Genomic DNA, 19,091 nt, shown 5'->3' on the forward strand with positions numbered 1-19,091 from the left:
CATGACTTGTTTCTTGGCTTACAGCTGGCATTGTTGTCATGATGGGTAAGGCATAAATGCTTCCAAGTTACTGTTTGAAAACAATAAAAAAAGTCAATTTTAAATGCGTTTAAATGCAATCAGACACTTTTTTAATTTTTAAGAGCCTTTATCATATTTTTACATTTTTGTTGCACATTGTCTTTAAAATTAAGGTGTTTCTAAAGTTAGTGGTGCAGACCGCCTTCTTTTCTTCATTTCCTTTGCTTCATACCAGTTTAAATCTTCTTGCATTTTCTGCTAAGTCAAATAAACAGTAGCCCAGGGGGGCGTATGTAAAAAACAGGAGTGTCCCTACACTATACAGATGACAATAAACTATTCTTCTTGATTTTTTTTTTTACTTTTACAAGTTTGTAGATGCTGTGCTTCAATTTTTTATAGCTTAAGGCCCAAGTTTTTTATTTAAATGATGTTGTCTTGCACACTTGTGCAAAGTTCGGTTGGCTAAAATAAAAATAAAAACTCGTAAAATGTATGTTTTCATAAGAGTGCTTATTTGGGTCAGAGGAATCCTCTGCTATTTTGGTCACATCGACTTTTTTTGCCCTGGGTCAAACTAAACCTTCTCGCGCTGCGGTGCATTTGTCTGCTCTTGAGTCTGCAGAGGTGGCCTGCTCCCTGCCTCCAACTTATTTTCTGCGGAAAACGTATCTGAGTCTAAAAAGCTATCAGTTTAAAGAACCATTGCTTCTAAAATTGTATGTTGCGTCATTAGGGCAACCGAGGAGGTGGTGTAACCATATGTCCGCTCTTTTGAGCAGCTTGTTGCGTCTTGTCTCGCCCACCCTGCAGTAACAGCCTTTACCTGTACATCTTGTGCACGCCGGCTTTGGCGCGGTGGCACCCAGTGCGATAGTGTTTGTTGGCACTGCCCCAGCCATGGTGGGTGGGAGGACCACCTTCACCCCGGAATTCCCTCACTGCCCCCTTTTTACAGTGCCCCTCAAGTCTCCATAACCACTCTCTTTCAGATGCTTCTAATTAGTTATATAGTGCCATTCATACCGGTATAGGGTGTCAAAGCACTTTGCATCACACACCCAGTACACAGAGACAATCAATCATACGTATGTGAATCAATGTATAGGACCTGTTACATTAGACAGAGGACTTCAGGTGTAGGAGTCACATGTCATCCATCCTGATAGGCAGAAAAGTAAAGAGTGCTTGGTGTGGAGAAGCACAAACTCCGAATTGAAAACGGAACACTATAGTTGGCGGTTCTCTTTAATAACAAGAAACGATTTCTACCCAAATGAACCCTTTCTGCAACATTAATCTGTGCACAAATCTATACTTTGCAGTTTGCATGCAGTACTTTGATTACAGTTAATACTTCAGTGTTCTATATTAGGATTTTAACTTATAAACTACAAGTAACAAAAGGATGTCTCGTAGAAAAGCAGTGACCCACTGAACTATTGGCATTATATGTACTTTGTGATCTGCATAGTACACATGCTTTGCAGCAGGCATATTAACCCTCAGTGCTATTTTATGATCAGTCAAAAACCCAACTAGACAAAACTCCAATCTCTCTCCAGGAAGAACATATATCCCCGGAATTATCTTGACATTTTTATTATTGCCTGGAAGTTGCTGGAGGCAAGGAACACGGCATTAGGTGCTTTTAAAACCAAAATAAACTTGCAAGGTCGTTTCCCCCTGAAGTCGGCACCCTGCGCGTTAGCACCAGTCGTGCCCCCTTGGAGCCAGCCCTGCATATGGGCCTGGGGCTTTTCTTTAACATATTAAATCTCACTGAGCTCGCACCATCTCGCCGCACGTAAAATAACCAATCTGAGCTAGTCATTGGTCTTGACTCAACCACTTAATCTACAGGGACTTTGAATTTCGGTCCCAATGACTTCCCGTGTGATGTAGCACACGGCACGAGCAGCGTACTCAAATCCTACTGCAGCCATGAGGCAAGTGGACATAGGCGAGATGGTTTAGTTGAGAACTATGGTGTCAGTGGAGCCTGGAGACTCTACTTTTAATCATGACATCCACACTATCAAATTGTGATTATTTGTGAAGTTGGGGTATTTATGGACATGCTAAGGGCCAGCGCTTGCAGTGATGGGAGACGCTGTGTTGTGTAGTGCAATTGAGAAAAGAAAGGCTGTTTTTGTTTGACCCGCTCACCTTCCTCAGGTTATGAGGATCCGGCACAGTGTTGGGTCTAAGAACTGCCTGATGGCTTCTCTGTTATGGGAATCAAGGAGATGGTTGGTTTGCATACAAGACTACCCTGCCCTTCAAGGAGGGAGGGGCTGTAGAAAGGTAGTTCATACCTGCGCCTGGCAATTGCAGAACTCATCGCACAGCGGGTGACGCATGCTACCATGGTCCAGGGCTGTGGATTGACTCCCAAGGCCAGAAGTGACCAACAGGTGCCTCTGGAAAAGGCTGAAAACTGACTTTTTGTGGCTTGGCTACAGCTGCACTCCCCACAGTGGGTGTCCTAACGGAAGAGCATTTCACGTGAACCCTTTCTTTCTCATGGGACTCTAGCTTACCCTGCTCAGATGTTTATTCGTTGCCATAACAAAGCAGTCCAAAGTAAATTAATGTTGATGCAGTGCTATTTAATGCCACCCAGTAAATAGGATAATTCCTAGTTGTATTGTATCATTGTTTTGTTGCATGTCCTGTGTTTTGCCTCTTGTGCATTGCAACAATTTCATAATAAAAAAAATAATAAAATATTGTCCTTTGACATGGTAGGGATGCATCTGAGACAAATTGATAACCTGCGTGTTCACCCTCCCTGTAAATAGCTTTGTATTTTATTAAAAGGAAAACCTGATGTGTCTCTGGTTAAGTGATTGCAATAACCTGTAATGAAATTTGTGGCGGGATGTACTTCTCGAAATTGGTACTTGGCTAAATGGCACCCGAATGGGCCTTTTGGAAGCCTGTGAAATGGAATATGAACCGCTGACTGGAAGCGGCGAGCGAGCGCAGCTCTCCGTCCGCCTATTACTCGTGTTGCCCCGCTACAATGTGTGGCGTAGCGTAGGCCGCTGCAGCGCTCAGGGGGGCCCTAGCCAGCCTAAGACCGCTCTACCTGTAGAAGATGCTGGAATCTCAGGAGGGGACCTTGTTACATTGTTCAGGGGGGGGGGGGGGGGGGGGGGGGGGGGGGGGGGGGTCATTGTTTTGTTGAAGAGTCTCTACAAATTGAATATATTCATGTTACTCGAACACACGGCGTTCACATCGATTCCGTGACTAACTCAATCTCGCCTGGCTTGGCTGCTTAACAATTGTATTAATTTAAGACCTGTTAAAACCATAATGACTCGTCGGGAGCGTACTGCATGTCTGTAATCGCTTAATCTTGAAATGCATCCAGCAGCCTTTTTTAAGCAATGCAAGGTGACAAATGCTCAGAGTTGAAAGAACAGCCATTGTACCTTAAGGAACAAGCGCTTGGAATGCTAATAGGTCTAGGGTTTATGAGCAAACTTGTTTAGACAGGCATGCGCAACTGTTAATGTATGCATGAGTCTGAATACATATGCTAGCAATGAACGGCCAACAGAGTGAGATCAGGAAGAGGTAAAGTAGTCTCTTGTGCAGTGCAATGCATGAAATTCATCGGATGCGGAAGGATACTGTCAAATAGCATTTTGTCAGAGGATTACTAATCCTGTGGGATGAGGAATGCTATAACAGACAAATCCTTAACCAGTAGTACTCCAGTCTCAGCCCTTGCGCATCAACTCAAATGTGCAACAGGCAATTGTAAAGCAATTCTTCTCTACATGAGTGTGTAATAATTTCTCTGATGACATCCGCCGTAATTCAGTCTCTACAAAACGAATAAATGATACGGTGCCATTCACAAGAACACTGTTTGCTAACTCTTTTGTGCGATATGCAGAGGGTAACCACCTCACTCAGCCATCGCAGACACTGTTTTGTTTCCTGGCTTTTCATGCAACAACCCAATGCATTCTGGGTGTTGGAGTCTTTCTGTATTTTCACTAACCCAATGAGACTAACACTCCTGGTAGTAGTTATTTGTAGGGTAGAAACCCTAGACTGCAAACAGTGTCCAAGATGAGATGGTATAAGGTGGCCACCAAAGTTAAACACCACACATTTACTATTATGTTATCAAGCCATACATATACTATTATAAGCAAACAGTATGAACAGTGGTGGAGCTGGCCGATAGATTGGGTCCTGTAAAGCTTACTTAAGTGAACTTCATCCACAATTGCATATACAGGACTGTGCATTTTCTCCCTTAACCCCTTCCATGCTGATGACGAACCCCAGCCGTCATGCACTACGGTGCTCGTGTGCTCATGATGGCTGGGGTTCGTCACGGCCCGCCCCTGTTCGTGCTGTTTAAAGCACACCAGGGGAATCGCGGCCGCATCGAAGGGGTTAAGTAGTTATGCATTTGTGGTTGACACTTTCTATGACTCTGACGCGAATTCCGATGTGAAATGGAACAACCATCCAAAAGCGACGTTCATGGTCAGTCAGCTGTATAAGAAGAAGGATTTTACCCACCCATCATCGCACCCCATCTACGGGACATCATCAACACCTCCTTCCACACCGCCACCTTCCCGGAGAGCTGGAAGCACGCCGAGCTCAGCACCCTCCTGAAGAATCCAACAGCGGACCCCACCGACCTCAAGAACTTCCGCTCCATCTCGCTCCTCCCTTTTCCCGCCAAAGTCATCGAGAAGACCGTCAACAGACAGCACGCCGCCTTCCTCGAGACGAATGGATCCCTTGACCCCTCGCAGTCCGGCTTCCGAGCCAACCACAGCACCGAGACCGCCCTGATCGCAGCCACCGATGACATCAGATCCCTGCTCGACAACAGGGAAACAGCAGCCCTCATCCTCCTGGACCTCTCCGCAGCGTTCGATACTGTCTGCCACCGCACCCTAGTACAGCGCCTCAGCAACATCGGAATCCAAGAGAAGGCATCGGAGTGGATCATCTCGTTCCTCGCCGGAAGAACCCAGAGAGTCTGCCTCCCCCCATTCAGATCAGAGGCCACCAAAGTCATCTGCGGCATCCCACAAGGATCATCACTCAGCCCAACCCTCTTTAACGTCTACATGAGCCCTCTCGCAACCATTGCACGCCAACACAACCTCAACATCTTCTCCTACGCCGACGACATGCAGCTGATCCTCTCCCTCACCAACGACCCCACCACCGCCAGAACCAGCCTACACGAAGGGATGAAAGACGTCGCCGAATGGATGAAGAACAGCCGCCTGAAACTGAACTCAGACAAGATGGAAATCCTCATCCTGGGATCATCGCCCTCCGCCTGGGACGATTCCTGGTGGCCCCCTGGCCCCTGCCCTGGGGTCCACTCCCAAGCCAACGGACCACGCACGCAACCTGGGCTTCATCCTGGACTCCTCCCTCTCGATGACCAGACAAGTCAACGCCGACTCCTCATCGTGCTTCAGTACCCTGTGCATGCTCCGCAAGATCTTCCGCTGGATCACCACGAGACCAGGAAGATGGTCACCCAGGCACTCGTCACCAGCCGACTGGACTACGGGAACACCCTCTACGCCGGAACCACAGCCAAACTACAGAAAAGACTCCAACGCATCCAGAACGCCTCCGCACGACTCATCCTGGACATCCCCCGACACTGCCACATCTCCGGCCACCTGAGAGACCTGCACTGGCTCCCCGTTAACAAGAGGATCACGTTCAGGCTCCTCACCCACACACAAGGCTCGCCACGACCTGGGCCCCAAGTACCTCAACGACCGCCTGACCTTCTACACGCCCACCCGCCAGCTACGATCAATCAGCCTCGCCCTCGCCACCGTACCACGCATCCTCAGAGCCACCGCCGGAGGAAGATCCTTCTCCTACCTGGCAGCCAAGACCTGGAACTCCCACCCCATACACCTTCGTCTGACCCAGGACCATCTTTCCTTCAGGAAGCAACTCTAGACCTGGCTGTTCCAGCAGTAACATTCCCCCCCCGCGCCTTGAGACCCTTCCGGGTGAGTAGCACGCTATGCAAATGTCATGATTGATTGATTGATTGATTGATTGAATACCATGGATTACCTTTGGCTAACAAAAGTATATGTAACTATTGGGACGATGCACAGTTTTTCTAGCCACAAACACCTCTTGAATGAAAACGCAGCCTAACCCCCCCTCGAGGACACCCCTTTTTTAGGTCTAAGTAATATCCGGTCTGCCGAAGGCAGACTGGAAGTCCGAGATTGAATGATTCTTAGTGTTGGACTATTGTCCCGCCTCTGTTTTTGCCTCTCCCCCATTGGCTGGCTTCCTAACGGAGGCCAGCCATTGGAGGAGAGAGCTGTCCCTCCGAATAGGCTTCGTCTTTTTCGGATATGGGGTCGTAAGTTTTGCTGTTCTTTAGACAGTGACGTTGTCTGTCATCGGAAGCTTGCGGCTGCCATTTTGTTTCACCGCAGTGACGGTGAGCATCAATTTTTTGTTTCCAATGCTTTTTTGTTTGGTTTGTGCCTGTGACTTGTCTGCTGAGGCAGCACTTTCAGCACAATGCGTGCCTGCCAGGATAGGAGATGTGCCTGATCACGCTGCCTTCATGCCGCATTCTGCCTCTTTTCCCTCTGCATTGGTATACACAGTGCCCTCTCTCCCCCAGCCCCTCCCCCGCCACCTCTCTGCCTACCATTACTCGGAGGAGCTCCGTAATAACCGCTGGGAGTCGTGGCTAGGAGACTGCAGGCTCTCAATAAAGAAGGTATTATAACTGTGATATACTCCGTGTCAGCCTGGTTGTTTATAGGCAAAACAGTTAACATAACCGGAGCTCGCTGCAAAATATACGGAAGTCCGGCTGCCTGTTTTGTTGCAAATAAAAAGTTGGGCTGATGCATTTTCAGGGTATATTTGTTAACAGTAAGGATTCGCCTTGCTTCAGATCATCCTGTAAGTAGCTGTGAATAATGAAGTTTCATATGTGGACTTCATGGCCCCGAGAAGCATTGTAGTGTTGCACAGAAAACTTGAGTCATGTAGCAAAAGCATCTAACGCATGAGAGCTGCAAACATCATTTCTTGGGGGAGTTGGCGAGGCAAAACTGCATGGCAAGTTGGCGCAGTGGTCGAATTACATGAGTCGTCCAGAATCATCATGGGTCGGTTGTCGAAGCGTTGGGGAAGAGGATGTGGCCTTACGGCAAGAGCTGCCGACTTTGAAGTTGAGGAACCGGGTTCAAGCCTCAGTGTCGGCTCAGCATTCTGTGATTACATAATCTCCCTGCGCCTACCAAGAAATAAATGTGTCCTTGTGTAACATAACAGGTGCCCATGTGAAGCGCCGTAAGTTCACACTATATAAAACTGCAAAAAAAAAATGTGGGATTAGATCCCACGCTTTTAAATTCAAATGTGCGTTCTCTTTACTAAAAAACTAAACAGGAGACGCAACATCGCTCCTCAATCTGTATGGATACGTCTATTATTTATTTTAATACAGCCTCGATGCAATGACAAAAAAACCAACGTGCTAACGGCTTGTACATTCACACCGGGAGGCAAGGGATGTTTACGAGGGCGGTGAATGCAGAAATCTAGAAAGCCGCCCGGCAGAAGAGGTAACTTTGAAACACAAATGTGTGAATGAAAGGCTTTGCCGAGGTCTGGTGACATTTGTGGGGATGTGTGAGGTGCCAAGATAATAAATAGTTCACATCCCCCCTCCACCCAGGCCTCCTTTGGCAATGAAGTTGTTCACCGGAGGAGTCCTCGCACAGGCTGCAGGGGCCAAAGCCCACCGTGCAATGAGCAAGTCCTGCGCCGGTGCCACAGGTTCCTCTATAGAGAGGGAGGTGTGTGTCTGGAACAAAGATTCAGTTTACGATTGTTTCAAACACCACCCCTGCCCCTCCACACACACGCAGATTTCAGCTCTTTGGATTTTTTAGGGCTGCGCTGCCATCAGTTTTTGGCTGATTCAGGATGCTGCTGACAGCCTAGTTCCCCACCGCCCCTTCCAAAAGAAAAATATATGTGCCCGAAGACAGGGAGCGAGAATAGATCGCCCCCTGGGGTTTGTCTGTGCTATATAATACAGCACTCTAGTTATTTATATTGTGCCTCCCACCACCATAATAGCCTCTTTGCGCTTGAAGAAGAATGTTACTTATAAGACCTCGATAGATCTACAAGACTTGACAATCATTATTAATATTGTCATCCTGTACTGTTTCTAAGCGTGACAAATAGCACATGTCCGTGTAAACTAAGGCTTTGATTGCCATCTGTGGAGTCCACCATGTATACGCCATCCAGGAGTTTGGGGTCACATGCCCAAGGGCTCCTACAGATCGCGAAACCAATTTAAAACCGGGAGGCGTTCGAAGGTTCCAGGAGTTCTTGGCACTCACTTCCATTGAGGCTCAAAGGACACCATGCCCTAGAAGCCACTTGGCGCTTTATGGAGGACGGCTGGCCTCTGTTCCTCCCAGTAAAAGTCTCTGACAATGTCCTTTAGATTATCGGCTCCTATGTGATACTGTGCCTTGGCGCCAACTAAATGACGTAGTTCGCTGTGTGATCGTTGTATGATACTAACCAGGCGCGCAACACCCATTAGGCTCACCGTGTCTATCAAAAGCCAGGACACGCGGCAAAATTCTAAGCAAAAGGTTGAGGGCAGAGTGTTGAGGGCAGAGTGTTGAGGGCAGAGTGTTGAGGGCAGAGTGTTGAGGGCAGAGTGTTGAGGGCAGAGTGTTGAGGGCAGAGTGCAGAGTGTTGAGGGCAGAGTGTTGAGGGCAGAGTGCAGAGTGTTGAGGGCAGAGTGCAGAGTGTTGAGTGTTGAGGGCAGAGTGCAGAGTGTTGAGTGTTGAGGGCAGAGTGCAGAGTGTTGAGGGCAGAGTGTTGAGGGCAGAGTGTTGAGGGCAGAGTGTTGAGGGCAGAGTGTTGAGGGCAGAGTGTTGAGGGCAGAGTGTTGAGGGCAGAGTGCAGAGTGTTGAGGGCAGAGTGTTGAGGGCAGAGTGCAGAGTGTTGAGGGCAGAGTGCAGAGTGTTGAGGGCAGAGTGTTGAGGGCAGAGTGCAGAGTGTTGAGGGCAGAGTGCAGAGTGTTGAGGGCAGAGGGCAGAGTGTTGAGGGCAGAGGGCAGAGTGTTGAGGGCAGAGTGTTGAGGGCAGTAAGTGCGTCGGTTTGTGAACATATATATTTTGAATATTTTACAGTATCCGGTTTCCGCCAAATTTGTCAGGGCCAAAGTGCAGGATTAAACAAATCTGTACATTTCCATTCAGGTGATCGTTTGCTAATGCCTGGTACTCATTTTCGGTTTCACCTGTACAGCACTTGCACTGTGCTTGAGAAAACGATTGTGTTTAATATAAACCTACAAGGGACTTATATCCTGCCTCACTCTCTCACTATATAATACTCACTCTTTCACTTTTTACACCCGCTCTCTAATACTCTCTTTATTAATAACTCTCTCCTACTCACTATCAACTACTCACTCTACTACTTACTCTGTGATTGGGTGCTAATGCAATAGGTCTCGCATATGCAAACGATTAAGCTATTGGCAATGTAAATGACAATGCCATTTATTTATGATTTAAAAAAAAAAACAGGAGCAATGCCAATAGCTCTATTTTTAATAATGCCGAGACCATTGCATTGTAAATGCTTGTTTAAGCCTTTCAGCAGCCTTTTCAAAGCATGTAACAGTAAAAGACTGAGGCTGAGATTCAATGTGCAGTTTTAATAATAAGGTACAAGAACTAGGGCCTTCACATCTGATTGGCCCTGTACGACTCGGCTTTAGAAATTCAACAACCTCGCGGATCTACAAATTGCAGTAGTAACACAAGTCTTAGTGACGTCATCGATAAATACAAATAAAGTCTTGCGATAGTTGAACAAAAATATAGGTTTATAGACATTTCTTACATAACAATCCAAACCGTTTTTATAGGAAAAAAAGAAATATATGCAGATGCTGGTACATAGAACGAATTATCATGTATTTTTGTATATAGGAAATCAATATGTAATTCAATCTTTTGTCTTTCTAGATCTTTTGTCGCTTCTTATGAAAATGTTTCCTTGTGAAGAAGCGTAAAAATTTGAAAAACGTGTCGGCTATGGGACTTAAATGCTTTCTACAACCTGATAATCTCTACACTATGTCTACAAAAGTGTGATTAATTCAAAATTAAAGTTGTAGAATTGAACAAATCTTTAAAATTGATGTACAAAACATAAATGTTTGTACATATTGTTTTGGCGATGCAAATTATGTAAGAAATGTCTATAAACGTATATATTTTTTCAATTGCCACGTAAGTTCCTTTCTGTTTATTGATGTCACTCCATAAGACTTACCTCACAGTTTTCAAAATATGTTGGGTAAAAGTATTACTTAATACTTGCAAGGCATAGCCTAAAACAAAAGGAATTGTATTGCGTCCGAGGTAATGAAATCTAGTTATAGTGTCCATGCCGTTGTAGCGTGATGGATAGACTGTTTTCATCTTCCGTACCATGCCTAAATAACATTTGGTTACGGACTGCAGCACTGCCCTAGGACAGGAATGGGAGATACCATGTTAATTTATTTAGCAAACACAGTGAGCTCCACCTGAGCTCAAAATCCATGGTGTTGAACCAGGGATCTGATGTAAATTAGAAACATTCTCCTTAATTGATTTATGCTTTGAAAAAGCTCCAGGGCAGAGAGTGGCTGAGCGAAACACGTGTAAGCTACTCTATTATTTACAATAAATGGATTAAATCACCCATCTCTTTCCCAGTCCACTTTATTTTGAGCAACCAGCAGTCTCTACGAAGATTGGGAAGGGTGATTATGTTTGACCTTGATTGATGTTTACGCTTCTGTTGGTTTTTAGACCCTATTTTAGGTGTAATTCACTTCTGGTACACTTTTTGATGCCTCGCCCTTCGGCACAGCTGGTCGTAGGGAGTCCAGGATTTGCCTTCCACCCACATCTACCGGTTCAGTTTAACTATTGATTTTTTGCCCTACTAAGGCAGGGTTTCACCTTTGTCATCCCTTTTTCTCACCATTAATGAAAAGTAAGTCCCATAAGGTTTTCCTCTTTCTCTATTCACCCACCCCCAGCCCTCCTTTCCCATTTCCGTAACCATTGTTCCTCCAGCTTAGCCCTGGAAAGAAACATTGATGCTGGGGGAAGGCTGTGGCCTTGCTCTCGATGGCATTTATAGTTTTCTGGCCACTTCGTTCTTTCCATCTCTGTGCACATAGCCTTCCTCCCTCAAGATCTGGATAGAGAAGAAATACACACCCCTCCCACTCGCCATGCAGGAGACCGCACACGTGTGCAATTCTTGTTTCAGCTAAGCAGGGGTAAAGGATGCAGATTTCTTTCTTTACTGTCCTTTGTTGCTAAAGTGGGGCTGGGCACATGAGCCTGCATTGAATTTACAGGGCTTTTCTGTGGTGCTGCGGACTATTGGTCACGATTAGGGGTCCTGGTATTATGGCATTTATTTTTTTGACATTTCAATCTATATTAATCCATATTTATTTTTTGTCAACTTTATCTGTATTTATCCATATTTATTATGGGTTTTGCGAAAAAAATAAAGCTGAAACTGGTATATTTCCACATTTATTTAACCAATAAATATGCAGTCATGCTTGAATGCCTGCCAGGATTCAGTGATATGAACAACCGCAGACGATAAATCAATGCACCTTTATGAAAATAGGCACATTTAAGTATCAACCTTGTGCAGATCTACTGCTCTTTAAGCCTCTTTCCTAAAATTCCTTTCTTTTGTGACTGCCTTATATATCAATCCACACAGTTATTGGCCTGGCAGTCATTGCAAAATGTATTTAGAATCACTCAAAAAGCACCCAATTTCCGTTTTTATCCACATTTATAAATAAATACAGACAAGAAAATAAACGTTTTTCTGTCTGTATTTATCTGTGAGAATCAGTAAAAACGGAAAACAGTGAGGCTTAGTCATGATCCAAGCCTACAACTACATTTCATTGGTTGACAAAGATATTACTCATTACAAAAGGAATGTTTGAAACGGTTATATTGATAGAACTACTTGAAGGATGCGTATATAGAATATTTGTAATAGCAACCTCATTTATGAACCAGTACTCTGTGCAACACCTTATTTTTTTTTCACTCCTAAGCTCGGAGGCGGGGATTGTAAATGGTTGGTTGTCTCACCCCATTGTCTTCTTCCGTCCTTGATAAATCCACTGCCACGTTTCATTGTGCCAGGTCGCCTCGAAACCAGCACTTTGTTTCCTCGTACTCCTGGCCAGACATCTCAGTCTCTTCACTTAGTTATCCAGCGGGGGGAGAATTTAAGAAAAAAAAGAGCCTAAATCTCTGACTAGCCCCCCTGCTGCATCCAGGGGGGCTGTGAGGTGGAAGGCAGGGAGTGAAAACCTTGTGGTAGCACCACCACCATTTCCTTTCCTATATAATCATATGGTGGAAAGAATACCTATGTTGGCAGGTCTGTGGTGGTTATAAAGCAAAAATAAGAACTCAGTTCTTTTTCAGCCTGAGATTCGAGAAGGACGTTGAGTCGACCTAAGAACCCCTTCCCAGAAGGCTATCTAGGTGCTAGAAGTACTGTGTAGATCATCTCCATGCCTTCTCATTGGCTGTACAGGCCCAACTCACCAAGGAAATCTTACAGAACTGCGCTGCTCACGACCTTAAAGGGGCTGATGGCATCCTCTCCAACATGAGTTTATTTGCACTGCCTTCTTGTGCATGAAAATAGGCAGTGAACATAGTTCTACCTTGCTGTAGCCTCTGCTAGCAAAATGTCCTCCCCTTACCCACCGCCTGCCCTCCCACAATCTCTGTACCATTTTCCTGGCCAGGGCCACATTTTTGCCAGTAGATCGCGCCATGTACAGGGCTACGGATTCTGGTATCTTCTTGTCTGTGTTTCACCGCAGATGTATAACCCATCTAGTCGCATCGGTGTTAGCCCTCCCGCCAAGTAACAGCGAGTAATTAGCAGTGGTTTTCACAACAGTGCCATGAAGTGACTGTGAACTGTGCACGCGCTATATTTAAATCCCCACATTAAATTGCGATGAAAACCAGGAACATGCGAGATGCTGGTCTGGAAGCGCCATGCATATGCTATCTGTGATGTATCTCTGAATTGGGTTCAAATATCAAAAGGAAAAAATTAAAAAAGCTGAAGTTTCTGTAAAAAAAAATCAGACAATACGAAAAACAGGGGAGAATGTAAAAAGACATTGAAATTGGCTAGGGATCATTTTTGGTTTATCAATATTGTCCAGAAGAGTGTTAGGAGCTTAACATCAGGTTTAGGTACAGGGGTTAATTTGTGCCGATGGCAGGAGCGATCATTCATTTTTGGGACTGGGACTTATTTTTCGTCAACAGACTTTGACCCAGAGAAAGGCAGAAAGGGGGAGGAAGAGAACGGTAGGGAAGCGGTGACAGAGGGAGGTAACTGGGATGTAAGATAAGCTGCCAGAGTGAAATAGAGAAACGGGAAGTGTAGGGTGGGACATGGGGAGGAATCCAGGGCAGGCTGCCCCAGCGTTTGGCAGGGCTAGAGTGGTCTCTTGAGATAAACTTTGGGACCCTGTGTTTATTAATATGTACTTTTTTGTGTATATTTTGGTGCGCTCATTATGTAATCGTAATGTAATCATTATGAAATCGTAATGCACAAAATGATCCTATGTCGCTTGGGTATGAAAAGGAGACCCTGCATTGGCTGCAACAAATTGAACTGTCCATTTTAAAACTTTCCTTTCCGACCGCAATGTATGTTTTATTCCGCGATGGCAAAACCCATGTATTTTTATCACAATTAAAAACGCTGTCCTTTTCCTCCGTGTCTGATTTTTGTGTGTGCTTTTTGCAGTGGACTGCAGGTTGCCAGAAATGTGCACCCTTATTACGGAGAATATTTTATGCTTTTTATTTACTAATATTTGATTTCTTTTTGTTCACGGACTTTTTATAAAAGGTCAACGATGTGGGGAAAAAAATCCGATTATTTGTCTTTACTTGGTCGTCACTTCCAATAGAAGCGTAGCGCCTAGACTCGGTCAGCATTTATACCCATTCCTCCAGCGCTCTGTCCTAAGCTGAGGCCTGTGGGGAGACCTACTCTGATCTACCCTGAAAATAGGTGAGACAAATGGCTGGCAGTTCCTACCACTCTCATACTGCTGAAACCAACCTCCCTCCCTAAACAGCTGCCCAGCTCTGAAAAATGTAACAAGGTTAAGACTGATTTAAATGTGTAGGCCCAGAGCCTCCGGATTTGTGCCAGATTTTCTTGATATCCACCTTAGAAAAAAATGCACATTCAGCAAATCCAAATTGAATTTATTTACCAAGTAATTTCTGATCCTAAAAGTCTAACCTGGATTGTGTCACCTGTTGAGCGCCATGTTGTAAAACTAAATATGTCGTTGGTATTTGTCATTACTTGCGTTAGGCAAGTGTCACTCACTGCTTGTCAAGTTGCGAGCTACAGTGTTTTTGAAGACTGACAAAGAAATCTGCAGGTGTCTGATACAGTTTTCAGAAAGTTGCTCTGAGAGAGCCCTCCTTTCTCGTGTATGACGTCACTTCCTGTAGCCCAATGAGTTCAGTGAAAAGGCACAGCTGGCTGACGTTCAGCACTGCTTCTTCCTCCTTCATATACATCAGCATTTCTTAACCTTTTGGCTAATGTGGACCCCTACTGAGTCATTAATGGAATCCTTGGACCCCCACTGAATCATTACTGGAATCCGGAGCCCCCCACTGAAGTAATTACTGGGAGCGGGAGGACCCTGGACTAAGCAATTTCTGAATTTTGAACTTCAAAATCATACAGAAAAATACAGCAATATGTATATATCAAACAAAGACACAAATGATCAAATATATTATTTAATTCTCAATCAAATTGAGAAAAACAGAAATTTAGATTTTAATGAGAACGTTCGAGATTTTCCAAGTTGAGTTTTTAGATCTAAAAGACGAAGCAATATGATAAATTATAAAAAAAAAGAAAAAAATTGCGGCTAATGCATGCTCTTTTTGTCTGTGCTTCAACTGTGTCCTCCGTCGTCTATACTATATTGTGATTACTGCACTCGCGCTGCTCCAACAAATCTAACTAGAGATATCAACTTTGTTTTTAGCCTCCAATTTCAAATTCCTTCACATTTACGGAGCGTTTTATTTTTTCAATTTTACAGTTTATGTAAACTTTTTTTATCTGCTAATATGATTTCATTTTATGTAGACACCCCCTGAGTAAGCGTTGTGGGCCCCTGGGGTCCACAATCACAGGTTAACAGCCACTAATATACAAATCCGCTACACCTTAGTCAGTCGCTATTTTTATTTATTTATTTATTTATTTTTTTGATTTGTAAAGCGCTACAGCTACCCAAAAAGGGTTTCCCGGCGCTGGTAGAAAGATTGAGTGCGGGAAAGGAAGGGAGGGAGATGATAGCCAGGCCAGGTCTACTGGTTGAACAGCCAGGTTTTCAGGGATCTACTGAAAGTGACGAGATTGGTTTCAGTGCGCATTTTTAGGGGGAGGGAATTCCATAACTTAGGACCTAGGTAGGAAAAAGACCTGCCTCCCATTCTGGAAAGCCGGACCTTAGGCACATTAAAGAGGCCCTGGGAAAAGGATCTAAGATGCCGAGTGGGAAGATAGGCATGAGCTAGGGATTTTAGGTATCTTGGGGCAGAACCAAATTTGATCTTATGCATGAAGCACAGAGTTTTAAATTTTACTCTGCTCTCAATTTTAAGCCAATGCAAAATTTTTAGGTGTTCCGACATGTGTTCTCTTCTTTGGCACTTGCGCAGCAGACGGGCCGCAGCATATTGTACACACTGCAGTCGTTTCATTACAGCTTGGGTTGCCCCTAGGTAAAGGACATTACCGTAGTCAAGCATTGAGGTGATTAGGGCATTGACTACAGATTTCTTGGTGTCTTCCGGGAGCATCCATATTATCTTACGGAGCCTTCTCAGGATTACAAAACACATGGCTAGACATGCCCAGCGTGGCAGCTTGATGGGCTTCTGAAGTACTCGCCCCTATGTTATGGTCAGAGAGGATTGATAAACAGTCTGCACACAACAACATTGATTTGGATAAAAAAGGATCCTCATGCAGAGTAATATTGGAAAAATCCCTTTCCTCAAAAGGGCATTCACTTAGTCAGGTGCTCAGAAGTTACTGATGTGTATCCTGTATGGGTGGAATATATTCATTAAAAAATATAGTTTTCTTGTGCTTGTTAATGATTTGGTTGGATACATTGATAGTTAATGAGTTTACAATTGTCGTATTTGTGTACGCTTATAAATTGGGGAGAGGAGTTGTTCTAACGGCTATGGCGTTCGACCTCGAATCTGGGGAACTGGGATCGAGTCTTGGCAATGACACTGAGCATCCTGTGATTCTGGGCAAATCACTTAATCTCCCCGTGCCTAACAAAAAAACCACAAAAAATGGTTTCCTCATGTAATGCAAGTGTTGCTATGTAAAGTGCTCTGAAACCCGATTTGGGTCAAGTTCACGCTATATAAAACTCTGTAAAATTCAATAAAAAATAATAAAGGCCTGTGGTCCTAAACTTTGAGGTTAAGCATTTCCCGCCTTCACAATAACATCTCTAAATAAGATTTAAGTAAACCCAGTTTTCATTGACTGGTGGTGTCATGATTTCATGATGCCTACAACAGCCTTATTATTTTGGGTTACTGGTTGACTCAGTTTACACTGTGACGCCTCTTTCCATTTACAACTCAGTGTTTTCAGGTATGTTCGTTTTAGATGAACTGACTCAGGGTTACAACTCCCAGAATGCACTGGTTTGTAAATGAAAGCCAAGGGCTGGAAACTCTTTTCTAATGCCATGGAGTTTTCTAGTAACATTTTGTTGTCTTGTGTGAATTGAAGAATTATTGATTGAGTTGTTACAACTAATGAAGTAGTGTGACCCTGGCTCCTGCTCTGCTTGTATTGGTGTTTACTTATGTATGTATACAGTTAACTTTTTTTTATTTAGAGAGGTGCATTTTATGTGCCTTTGGTGGTTAATATTGGTTGAATCGTACTCGCATTGCTTGTTTCAGAAACAAAATGCAAGTGAAAAACTACTTTTAATATTTAGATAACTAATTGGTGGGTTCAAAATGCTCACAAATGAGTATATTGACACAGTGTGTTTTTCCTTCCCTGACTGTAGAAACCAGGCGATGCGGAAGAAGTTAATACTGTACTTCAAGAGACGGAACCATGCCAGAAAACAGTGGGTGAGTTATCAGCCTCCTAGGTGCCAGGATCATTTTATGAAGAGGTGTCTCAGCGTTTAAACCATTATGATCATTGGCCCTTTATTTTTTAGGTCTTGCCTAAGACAATTTGTGCTGTCTGTTGCAAAACATGTTGTTAGCTTACAGGGGGCTTAGAGCCCACCCATTGCCTACCATTGGTTGGCTTCATTGTCACTCTCCTTTGCGTGTTTTTATTTGTCAGTTTTCATGGGCTTTCCCCTCTTCTTTGTTTTTCCCTCCACTGGAGCATGGATGCATTACTCGCCATCCCACTGCTCAATTTAGCGGCACTACTTTTTTCTTTCTGTTTAAGCACTCTACTCTTATTTTTTCAACTATCTCTGACATATACTACCCCACCCTATTATTCTTGTCCTACCTCTGTTGCTGTTCTTGCTTCTTCCCTGTCCACAACCTCTTGTCGTTCTTGCTTCCCCACACTTCCTAATCCGTTGCTCCACCAGCCCTGGCTGCCCACCTGCCATTGTGCATTTACTTCCTCAGCTCATCCCACTCACTTACTGTTTGCTACCCCAGCCCCTCCCACCCACCCTATGTTGTCTGTGTGCTCCCCAGCCCGTCCACCCTCCATTGTCTGTTTGCTTGCCCAGCCCCACTGCCCACTGTTGTCCGTGTTGTTGCCCTAGCCCTGCCCACCCATCTGTTGTCCGTTTGTTTGTCCAGCCCCTCCTACCCACCGTCTGTTGTCCATGTGTTGCCACAGGTCCACCCGCCCTCTGTTGTCCGTATTCTTATTCCTCTGTTGTCTGAGTGCTTCCCCACCCCCTTACTTCCACCCTCTGTTGTGTGTGTGCTGCCTCTATCCCACATTCAATTGTCAGCTTACTTTCTCAGCCCCTCTTGCTTGCCCTCCGTTGTCAGCTTGCTGCCCAATTCTCTCCTGCTTGCCCTCCATTTTCCGCTTGCCACCCCGTTCCCCTCCAGAACACCCCCCGCCCCCGTCAGCTTGCTTCCCCATGCCTTCCTGCCCTCCCTCCGTTGTCAACATTCTTCCCCAGTGCACTGTTATACAACATGGCTAAAAATCATTGCCAAAGCCAAGTAGTCTCACTGGCGAGACATATTGCTTTTGCCAATGCTTGTTAGAAATTACTCAGCATTGTTCTTTTGCGTAGGTGTGTCTGTAACCTGCTGGTGGCAGGTCCGAGTCCATGCAACTCTGCCTCGAACATTGTTTCTCGTGCTGCCCACAGTATTTAGCTTTTCAGCCATTTTTTTTGTCTTTTCTTAAACATGCTCATAGTTGCAGGTTTGCGGTTTCACGTCGTTTTAAGTAACCTCCGTTATAATTCTTTCTCACCTCCCCTGCCCCCTCCACTACTTTTCTCTCTCCTCTTCTAATGTATTGCCTATTTTTTGATGTATTGTGTAAATGCTGATCTTTTTCTGTTACATTGTTGATTCTCATGTAAAGCTCTGATACCTTCGGGTCTAGCCAGCGCTATATAAAACTCTTTAAATAAATAAATAAATACCCAATTCTAACCTCACGTGATTGGCTCTGCCATCATGTGAAATTTTAGCTACCCGGTTGAGCCCTTCAGGCGAGGCTGACTGCTGAACAGGCCCGTGCAGTGTTTTACTACCAGCCGCACACTGAACGCAGCGAGATGAGAGCATGAAGTTTGATGGGTCCCCGGGGGCTTTGATAGGGGAAACGAGGCATTCCCCTCACTA

The 19,091-nt window shown here is 44.7% G+C and overlaps 1 protein-coding gene across 11 annotated transcripts in view; it reads left to right on the plus strand.

Moving 5' to 3' along the window:
- NCOR2 (nuclear receptor corepressor 2) overlaps nucleotides 1-19,091 on the plus strand; it is a 1,233,371-nt gene that overhangs the window by 587,720 nt on the left and 626,560 nt on the right. For all 11 annotated transcript variants that reach the window (XM_086942885.1, XM_086942883.1, XM_086942892.1 and 8 more), the window contains exon 9: nucleotides 17,306-17,372. In XM_086942885.1, coding sequence (XP_086799011.1) covers nucleotides 17,306-17,372 — 67 coding nt within the window. The remainder of the gene's footprint in view (nucleotides 1-17,305; nucleotides 17,373-19,091) is intronic.

The sequence above is a fragment of the Lissotriton vulgaris genome, chromosome 11 (genome assembly GCF_964263255.1).
Source record: "Lissotriton vulgaris chromosome 11, aLisVul1.2, whole genome shotgun sequence".
Classification (NCBI taxonomy): domain Eukaryota; kingdom Metazoa; phylum Chordata; class Amphibia; order Caudata; family Salamandridae; genus Lissotriton; species Lissotriton vulgaris.